This window comes from Pteronotus mesoamericanus, unplaced genomic scaffold (assembly GCF_021234165.1).
Source record: "Pteronotus mesoamericanus isolate MK-2021 breed Mesoamerican mustached bat unplaced genomic scaffold, CSHL_Meso_final scaffold_408, whole genome shotgun sequence".
In the NCBI taxonomy this organism is placed as follows: Eukaryota; Metazoa; Chordata; class Mammalia; order Chiroptera; family Mormoopidae; genus Pteronotus; species Pteronotus mesoamericanus.
Genome location: NW_026555315.1, coordinates 2,694,285 through 2,704,071, shown reverse-complemented (window position 1 = coordinate 2,704,071; position 9,787 = coordinate 2,694,285). Strand labels below are relative to the sequence as shown.

The following is a 9,787-nucleotide window of genomic DNA, read 5'->3' as shown; positions in this document are numbered from 1 at the left end:
CACCCCTCAAGTCACTGCCGCACCCTGCCCTCCGAGCGAAGCCGGGCCCACGCCCCGCCGCTGCCCGCAGCCCCACCAGGCCGGGCTGCAAGGGAGCGGGCCGGGGCTGGCCCGACTCCGAACTGCCACGTGGCCCCGGGGGCCTGGGAAGCGCCAGCCGCGGGAGCCGGGGACCCTCGAGCCGGCTCGGCCCGTGCAGGAGCCGCGCGGGGAGGGGAAGGGTCGACCTTGCCCAGCGCGCACCGGGGAGGCTGCGCCGCCCGCCCGCTCACCTGCCGCCTGCGCCCCGTGCCCGCAGGAAGTGAGGGCCTCGGCGGGGAGCAGAGGAAACGGGGCAGGTGGGGGGCCGGGGCGGGACCGCGGAGGGGTTGGGGTTCCTGTCATGTGACCTCCTCGGCTCTTCGCCGCTCCGCCAGGCGAGTAGACAGCCGGTCCGTCGGGGCCTTCTCTGGGCGCCTGTTCCCGCGCCCCCAGGTGAGCTGGGGGCAGCGTGGGGGGCGGAGGCCGAGCGGTGCTGCGCCCGCTGCAGAGGGGCCCCGTGGCTGGGGCAGTAGCCCCCCAGTTCTGGGGGCAGGACCCCTAGACAGAAGGCTGAAGCGGGGTCCTCGCGGGTCCGCCCCCGGGGCGCTGCAGGCTACCGGGTGCCGGGAACTTGGGCCCGGGACAGCGAGGCTCCCCGGTCTTCCAGGGAGAAGCAGCCCGCGCGGGGATGCGGGAGCCGCCCGCCCCCACTGGGTGCCCTGGACGGCCGGCATAGCGGGGCGGGGCAGGCCTCGGCCCCGCGTGCCGCGCCCGAGGCCGCGAGGGTGCCCGTCTCCGCGCCCTCTCCACCATGGTCCCCATTTGACAGACGAGGAAACGGAGGCTCCGCCCGGGCCCGCGCGGCTTTGGGAGGCCGGTGGGGGCTGAGGCCAGATCTCTCCCAGCAGGACCCTTCGCGTCGGGCCATGCCACGGCCGTGACCTTGAGGCTCGCGCCCCAGGCGCCCCGCGTCCCTCCCGGGAGGCGCCGACGGCCCCGACGCGATGCTGCGGCAGCGGGCGGCGCCGGCGGGGCAGGCCCGCAGGCGGCCCGCGCCCGAGGCCGAGGAGCTCTGGGAGCAGGAGATGGAGCGGCTGCGCGGCTGGCGCGCGCCCGTGCGGATGCTGCCCTACGCCATGGTGGACAGGCGCCTCGTCCGGTGAGTGCCGTCTGGCGGGTGCCCCCGGGGGTGGGGACGGCGGGCGCGGGCTGGGGGCGCGCGGTGGGTGACTCGGGGCGCCCCTCTCACCCCATCCCAGGCTGCTGCGGGAGCCCGAGGGGACGGAGACCTCGTGCTGGCAGCGGTGGCGGCAAAGGCGGGGCGCTGCGGGAAGGCGCCTGGGGGAGGCAGCGCAGAGGCTGGCGCGGGGCTTTGGACTCTGGGAGGGGGCCCTCTACGAGATCGGGGGTAAGAGCCTCCCGTCTCTGGGGTCTCGGTATCCCGTTTAGAAAATGGGGGAGGGGTCCCGCTGGCCATGGCTCCCCTCCGCCCCCAGCAGCCAGCCCCGGTCCTCACAACTCCTCGCTCGGCAGCAAAGCTGCGGCCCAAACTGTGGTAGACGACAGCGCACCCCCGCTGGCTGTCAGCGGTACTGTTCGAGGGGGGCCTCCAGGGCTGGACCCTGCACCGGCGGTCCCAGGAAGCTGGTAGGGGCTCCGTTTCCCCCCGGCCCACCTGCTCTTCTCCCCACAGGCCTCTTTGGCACCGGAATCCAGTCCTACTTCACCTTCCTTCGGTTCCTGCTGATGCTCAACCTGCTGACCCTGCTTCTGACCTCCAGCCTGGTGCTGCTGCCCCTGGCCTGGCTCCAACCCCCAGACCCAGGCCCCGCCCTTAACTTCAGTGAGTGCCTGGCCCACCAGGGCCCAGTGACCCCGCGATGACCCGCGCCGCAGACTAGTCCAGGGCTCAGAGTCCCGACCCTGGGCAACCTCCCACTTGGTTCCAGCCCTTGGAATCTGCTGTCCCAGCCTTTTGCGCGGCACACCTCCTGGCGCATCCTCAGAGCCCAGCTCCGGCTCCCCCTTCCGGGGCAGGGGCTCTGGAGTGGGTAGGGACAGAGTCTCCCTTATGCCTTGGGGGCCCTTCCCTAAGGTCCCTGCCATCCCCCTCCACAGCCCTCCAGTGCCCTGGCGGCCCTCAGCCCCAGCCGGGTGCTCTCCGTGTCCACCATCAGCTTTGGAACATTTTAACCGGCAGGGTAAGTGGGCTCCGTCCTGGCTGAGGAGGGCTGGGGACCCGGGAACTGGCCTCGGGGGACCCCGGTCTAAGCAGACCTCGCGCCTCTCCAGGGACATTTTGGCGTTTAGGGGGACGGTCTTGCACAGACAGGCTGGCTGGGCCAGGGGTCAGGTCAGAGAGGCTGCCGCACCCAGCCCAGCCTAGGGACACATGTCCATGGCTTTCAGGGCCCAGCTGACGTGGGAGGGCAAGGAACAGGAGGGAACATGTGTCCAGGCCTCTGAGATAAGCACCACCCTACCCTCGTCCCTGAAAGCCACATAGTGGCTTCTATGCAGGCTCCAGTGTTCTGGTCCTTTCTCTTCCTCAAAACCGGGCGGCCTTGGGCCAGCTCCCTGACCCCTCTGAGTCTCTGAGGAACGCGCGTGCTCTCGCTCCCCGCCTGGGGGGGTTCCTGGGAGAGCTAGCGAGTTCATGCAGGAGAAGCACTCAGCACTCAGCCCGCAGCCCGGCAGGCGCTCAGCTGCCACCCTCCACGTCCACAGGCCTTCAACAACACCTACCTTTTCTACGGCGCGTACCGGGCGGGGCCCGAGAGCAGCGCAGCCTACAGCATCCGCCTGGCCTACCTGCTGAGCCCGCTGGCCTGCCTGCTCCTCTGCTTCTGCGGGACGCTGCAGCGGTGAGAGCGGGCCCGCCGCGACCTCTTCATGGGGGCAGGGGCTCCCTTAGCGCGGCACCCCCCCCAGGCTGCGGGAGGGCCCTGGCCCTGTCCAACATAAGGCTCAGAGGTGCTTCCAGGGTCCAAGCTCTGTGTCCCCAGGGGCAGACCTCAGAGACAGGGTCACGGCCTCTCCTCCCGACACCCTGCCCAGGCCGGGCCAAAGCCTGCCCCTAGGGCTGCCAGGGGCTTCCCACCCCAAACCCAGAGTGGAGCCAAGGCTGCGGCTGGCAGGCGGGGCTTCCCTCCCCTCACGGGCCCTGGCCTCCTGCTCCTCCAGGATGGTCAAGGGGCTGCCTCAGAAGCTCTTCCTGGGTCAGGACTACAGGTCGCCTCTCAGTGCCAAGGTCTTCTCCTCCTGGGACTTCTGTATCCGGGGGCAGGGAGCGGCCACCATCAAGAAGCATGAGATCAGCAACGAGTTCAAGGTGGGCGTGAGGGTGGGCGTGCTGAGCAAGGGAGAGAGCAAGCGTGCCTGTGTGTGTGGCGTGGCTGTGGGGCTCACGCGTGCGCGCCGGGCGCCCCAGCCGGCCGCAGGGGCTGCACGAGTGTGCGGGCGCACACACTCGCTGGCTCGCCTGCACGGTGCGAGGCGGGGTGGTCTAGGTCACACCGGCCGCCAGGCCGGGGCCTGTCCCTGCCCTGGTGTCACCCAAACCCTGCCTAGCTCCCAGCAGCCTGTCTCCCACGGACAGCAACCACCCCCTCGCTGCACCACGGCGCCCGGGCCAGCCCTGGCTCTGCTTCCATACCCCCGACAGGTGGAGCTGGAGGAGGGGCAGCGCTTCCTGCTGAAGCAGCAGCAGACGCGGGTCCAGAGAGCCTGGCGCCTGCTCAGCTACCTGTGGGTCAACACCCTCATCGGGCTCTTGGTGATCGGGGCCATCAGCGCCATCTTCTGGGCCACCAAGTTCTCACAGGACAACAAGGAGGTGCCAGGCCACTGGCGTGTGTTTATTTCACCCTGGATGGAACTGTGGGAGGAGGCGGGAGGGCCCCCCTTTGCAGGTGAGGAAGCCGAGGCTCAAGGCAGTTAAAGCCGTGTGCCCCCGCTCACGGCCCGTGCAGACCAGCCCTCCCCATGGCTCTCTGTGGACACCGCGCTGCCCACGTAGCCGTGGGCTTCCCGCCACTGGGCTTGCCCCAGGGTTGCCCCGGGGGGCAGCGGGGGTGGGGCCGCTGGGGGGCCTCCAGCTCATGGCGCCCCTCCCCCGCCGCCCCAGTCCCTGTTCGTGCTGCTCCAGTACCTGCCCCCCGGGGTCATCGCCCTGGTCAACTTCCTGGGTCCCCTGCTGTTCGTGTTCCTGATCCAGCTGGGGAACTACCCTCCCAACACCGAGGTCAACCTCACCCTTATCTGGTGAGTGCCACCCGTGGGGCGGCGGGAGGGCAGGGCGGCGGGGGGGCTGCGAGGCGTGGCGCCTGCTGCTCATCTGGGGTCCCTCCTGACACCACGGGTCCCAAGCAAGGGAAGGCAGGGAGGCGCTTCCAGGACACACGCCGTCCGGGGGCCCTGCTCTGAGCGGCTCCAGTCCCCTTCCGGCCAAAGCGAGCCCAGCACCCGCCATTCGCAGCGGCCAGAGGCTGTGTTACCAGCTTCACACACGTAGGAACACCGGGAACGTGGGATGCACAGTTCCCATGCGCCCGAGGGCTTGCAGCCCTAACCTTGACAACCCTCGCGTGACCCGTGAAGTCAGAACCATGCCCATCATCCGCTTTGGACAGGGGAGAAAACTGAGGTCCTCGGGGACCAAGCGCCTCGGCCAAGGGTCGGCCCTCCATGCCTGCTGGGTGCGGGCTCAGGCGCCAGCCCCCGCTGCCCCATGCTCTGCTGCCTCCCCGCCCCTGGTAGGGCCCCGCCTGGGACCCACAGCCCCTCTTTGGACCCCCTCCCTGACCTGAGCTCCATCTGTCACCCCCCCCCCCAACAGAGGAACTGCTGCCAACAGCCCACCGTGCGCCAGAGCGACGGTGTGGACTTGGCCGTCTCCTGTGCGGCCCAGTGTGCACTTAGAATTCCTCAGGAATGTGCACACACGTGTTTGTGGTACAAGAGGCAGCGTAGGTGGGCTGGGTGCTGGCAGGCAGCAGGCGGAAGGGCGATCTCACCTGCAATAAGGGTGTGGAAGGCCCTCGAAGGCCTGGGAGTCTTTGAGCAGGGCGTGGGGAAGGGGTGGCTGGACTGGGCGGTGTTTCCCAAACTGATTTAAAAACAGAACCCTCTCCCATGAATCATCTGGAGACCAAGATTCCGGGGATCACACTTTGGATTTAGGGGGCGCTGGGCCCGAGAGACGCGAGCTGCTGCTGTTCCCAGCCACGCCTGCATCCTGGGTAGAGCATGCCCAGTACCTGGGCCCCTCCCCGACTCTGTCCCCACCCCCAGGTGCGTGGCGCTGAAGCTGGCCAGCCTGGGCATGTTCTCCTTCTCGCTGGGCCAGACCATTCTCTGCATCGGCAGAAACGAGACCAGCTGTGAGTCCTACGGCTACAACGCCTGTGACTACCAGGTGGCTGGAGGCTCCATCAGGGCTTGTCCCTTTGGGTGTCTGCCCCGCTCTTTGATCTCCTTGCCCCTTTGATCTCCTCTGTTCCTCTCCAGGCCTCGCCCTGGTGAGAGGCTGAGGGTGCAGCGTTCTGTACCACAGCAAACCTCCAGGGGGTGCTAGTTGCCTCCCGCTGCACTGTGCAGGCTGGCCGCCCTGGCCGCCCGGTTTCCCTGCATTAATTCTTATCCTTGAGGCCCAGACTGTGCTGTGTTTTATTTTTTGAGATTTTATTTATTTATTTTCAGAGAGAGGGGGAGGGATGGAGAAAGTCAGGGAGACAAACGTAGATGTGTGAGAGCAACATCGACTGGTTGCCTCTCGTACACGCCCCAACCAGGGACCAAATCCTGCAACCCAGGCACGTGCCCTGATGGGGAATCGAACCGGCCACCTTTTGCTCTGTGGTACAACGCCCAGCCCACTGAGCCACGCCGGTCAGGGAGCGGCCCAGGCTTCACCTTAGCAGTCCTATTAGACTTTAGCCGAGGCCCCCGTCCGCAGAGCCCCTCTCCCCGCACCCAACAGCAGGTGAGGGGTGGCTGGGACCGCGAGCGGTGACAGGGCCCTTCTACGACAGTGCTGGGAGAACTCGGTGGGCGAGGAGCTGTACAAGCTGAGCATCTTCAACTTCCTGCTCATGGTGGCCTTCGCCTTCCTCGTCACCCTGCCTAGGAGGTGAGCCATGGGGGGACCCGGGCATGTCTGGGACAGCCGGTGGCTGCAGCCAGGGGTGGGCAGCTCTCCGTGTGTGTTGTCCATGTGACTGAGAGCGGGACCGTCCATCGCCGTGGGTGTGATGGGCGTGGTCCTCATGCCCCGGGCGGTGACACCCGGACACCCCTGGTGTCCAGGCTGCTGGTGGAGCGACTCTCAGGCCGGTTCTGGGCCTGGTTGGACCGGGAGGAGTTCCTGGTGCCCAAGAACGTGCTGGACATCGTGGCAGGGCAGACGGTCACCTGGATGGGCCTCTTCTACTGCCCCCTGCTGCCCCTGCTCAACAGCATCTTCATATTCCTCACGTTCTACATCAAGAAGGTGTGGCTCACCGGCTGGGAGGGACCCGGGCGCACCCAGGCGGCCCCGAGGCGGGGCTCCCGTCCTGCCTCGGCCCCCCAGGCCCCACGCCGGGTGTCTGCAGGCGGGGCTAACGCACCCGCCGCTGTTGCTTGCCCCCCAGTACACCCTCCTGAGGAACTCCAAGGCGTCCCCGCGGAGGTTCCGGGCCTCTAGCTCCACCTTCTTCTTCCAACTGGTGCTCGTCCTGGGCCTGCTCCTGGCGGCCGTGACCCTGGGCTATGTGGTCAGCAGGTGAGGGGAGTGGGGGGCCAAACCTGAGCGATGGGTGGGGGCAGCTCCGCTCTGGGGCCCTGCCAGCAGCCCCACCCTGGCTCTCTCTCCGCAGCATCCGCTCCTCCTGGGACTGCGGCCTCTTCACCAACTACTCGGCCCCCTGGCAGGTGGTCCCAGAGCTGGTGGCCCTCCAGCTGCCACCCCTTGGCCAGCGCGCCCTCCACTACCTGGGCTCCCACGCCTTCAGCTTTCCCCTCCTCTTCCTGCTCAGGTGCCTCTCAGGGTGGGGGGTGGGGAGCGGTCAAGGGAGGGGGTACCTAGGAGTAGGCGTTCTGCCATGGGCGTCCCCAGCCAGGCTCATGGCTGCGGGAGCCAGGGAAGGAGAGCCCAGTGAGGCGGGGGTCCAGGATACGGAGCGTGAGGCCCAAGGCAGGCAGCCCCGGGGGTTCCTTCTGTGCCCACGCGCAGCCCCGGGGGCCTCGCCTGACCGCAGAGCCTGGTGCACTGAAAACCTGCAGGGCTTCTTGTTATGGGTCAGAGGAGAGGGGTCCCGCATGGCGGGAGGAAGGAGCGGTGAGAGGGAGCTGGGCCTGCGCACCTCGCAGAGAGAAGACCCCCGGGGTGGTTTTAAGAGACTCGGGAGAGGAGGGAGGAAGTGGGGGGTGACTGACCTTGGATCCCTCTCTGTCCAAAGCCTTGCCCTGACCGTATGCGTCTCCCAGTCCCAGGCCAAGGCGAGGGCCATCCAGGGGCTCCGGAAGCAGCTGATGTGGGTGAGTGTCCCTAGGCTGCGAGGGGCCACTGACGGAGAGCGAGACACTGTCCGGGAAGTGTGGTCTGAGGCTGGGAGCAGAAGCAGGGAGGGGGTCAGGGGCACGGGGTAGGCGTGGCCTTACAGAGCCAGACAGAGCCCTGTGGTCCTAGATTTGGGGACAGTGTTTGATCCGCCTGTGCCTGAGGGCGGGCCCGGCCCCCGTTTGGGGCGTGGCTTCGACCCGGCTAAGGCGAGACCCCGACGAGAGTTCTTGAGAGGGAACGGTACTTCACGGGGGCGTGGCCACCTGGGGCCGGGGCAGGGTTGGAGGGCGGGGCCTCTTACGGACGCGGGGCTTGCGGTGGGACGGGGTCTCAAGCGGAGGGAGTGCGGGTAGGGACCCGCAGATTCGCAGCGGGGAGGCTGACGGCTCCGGGGCCTGGCCCGCCCGTGGGCAGGCGCAGCTCTTAATCGGCCGGTCGCTCCCCTGCAGCAAGTCCGGGAGAAGTGGCACCTGGTGGAGGACCTGTCGCGGCTGCTGCCAGAGCCAGGCCTTGGTGACTCTCTGGGGCCCGAGTCCCCTCTCTCTCGATCTTCGCGCCCACCGTCCTTCTGCCCCGGATTCCCGTGCCCGGGCTCCCCGGACCCCAGGGCCCCCAGGCCCTGACCCTCCCGTAGAGCCTCCCTGTAGAGTCAGCTTCCCGGCAGTGCGGAGCCCCAACCTGCAGCCCGCCCCGCGGCTCCAGATCACCCCTTGCGCGACGCTCCTGCCGGTGACCACGGCCCCTCCGTGGGCGCCCCAAAGCGGGGTTCGCACCCCCAAAGGCAGTAGGAGGACAACATGGAAATTTGTGTTTGTAGTTTATTTTACCTTCCTTCTTTAAATTTTCTGTGTGGTTGCTTTTCTTAAAATGTACATAATGTATTAGTCTAATAACCATGAATACAGTGTCTAAACATACCTCCGTTGGGAGTGCCGTGGTAAGATTGGAGGGTCCCCACCTGTGGGGAGGGACCACCAGGCCACGGTCAGAGCTCACCCGCACGGGGGCGCGCTGAGCTCTAACGCACACCTTGCCACAGCCTCCGGCTCTTCCTTCTTCACCACCCGTGAGAGAGGCGAGATCCACGGGGGCGCGGCCAGCCCGGGGCACAGCGGGGACGGAACCCCGCCTCCCATCCCTGAGCCACCCCGCACCAGCGTGGGCCTTCGCAGCCATTCTCTCCCCCCCGCCCCGCCCCCGACCCCAGTGGCTTACCGGCCTCAGCTGCATCAGCAACAGGGCCTGAAGTCAGCCCCTCCCTGGCGAGACTCCTTGTGGCCCTGCACTCTAACCCCGCAGCGCCGTGCCAGGCAGCGCCGTGCCAGCAAACGGGCGCTCCTCGGGAACCAGCTGGCAGCCAGGGCCGTGCCTGCTGCAGGACCCGCCCCACAACCTCCCTGTGTTCCCCGCCTTGAGCCGACCTCGAGGAATGGTGGGGGTGAGGCTGTGCCGCCAGGGCCTGGAGGGGGCGGGGCTGGGGTGCCACCCAAGGCCAGGTATGTGATTCCTGAGCCTGCTGGAGCTTCCTTTTCGAAGCCCGAGGCTGCAGTGGCTCTAAATCCATGGGCCTGGGCCTTGGAGCTCACCCGAGATGCTGGCAGAAGCTGGCTCTGGGCCGGCAACTCCGATGCGGGTGGAGCCAGCAGCCAGGCACCTGCTCTCTGGAGGCCGCCGGTGACTTACCACAGCCAGGGCTGAGGACAGCTGGTCCAAAGGCCCACCGAGGGGAGTGGTCAGGAGAAATCGAAGACCTGCTTGAAAAGCTCCCACCTCCACCAGGGGCCCAGTGCCTGCCTGGACCGCAGGCCTGGACCTCGGTCTGGGCTGACCAGCGCCCTCAGGCCAGCGACATCACACGGTCCCTAAAGGGTCGGCTCATGAGCGCCTCCTGTCCCTGTCCTCCCTCACTCACCCAGCATCACAAGACCAATCAGTCTGTCAACACAAGCTGCTCCAGGGTGGCAATGAGCCTCCCTGGGAAGCAGAGCTCTGTGCCCAGGCGAGGGAGGGCCACTGCCTGGCCCCCAGGGAGGTGACACCTGTTAATTAGCAGCTTAGGGCCAAGGCGAGGCGCCCCTCCCGCAGCCTCAGCATTCCCTGGGAACGTGTTAGAAATGCTCATTCTCAGGCCCCCCGTGGCCTCCTAAATCGGAAACTCCAAGGGTGGGGGGCCCAGCGGGGAGTCCCTGGGATGGCGACCGGCGCTAAAGTGAGCGAACCACC

At 67.6% G+C, this 9,787-nt stretch overlaps 1 protein-coding gene across 1 annotated transcript; it reads left to right on the top strand.

Annotated features, from left to right (window-relative positions):
* Positions 1–1,025: 1,025 nt before the first annotated feature.
* On the top strand, positions 1,026–8,461 carry TMC8 (transmembrane channel like 8). Its single transcript, XM_054593135.1, has 15 exons — positions 1,026–1,180; positions 1,281–1,429; positions 1,715–1,864; positions 2,140–2,222; positions 2,749–2,885; positions 3,205–3,352; positions 3,686–3,856; positions 4,148–4,284; positions 5,314–5,437; positions 6,054–6,151; positions 6,328–6,511; positions 6,654–6,784; positions 6,879–7,037; positions 7,461–7,539; positions 8,014–8,461. Exons 1-15 carry the CDS (start codon positions 1,026–1,028, stop codon positions 8,185–8,187), a joined length of 2,079 nt encoding a protein of 692 aa, XP_054449110.1. The 3' UTR covers positions 8,188–8,461.
* The last annotated feature ends 1,326 nt before the right edge of the window (positions 8,462–9,787 follow it).

Excerpts from the sequence above, each read along its gene's own strand:
- TMC8 (XM_054593135.1), top strand. The coding sequence starts at position 1,026 with ATGCTGCGGCAGCGGGCGGCGCCGGCGGGGCAGGCCCGCAGGCGGCCC. Across the intron at positions 1,430-1,714 it reads GGCCCTCTACGAGATCGGGG|GCCTCTTTGGCACCGGAATC; the intron begins GTAAGAGCCTCC and ends TTCTCCCCACAG. Across the intron at positions 4,285-5,313 it reads GTCAACCTCACCCTTATCTG|GTGCGTGGCGCTGAAGCTGG; the intron begins GTGAGTGCCACC and ends CCCCACCCCCAG.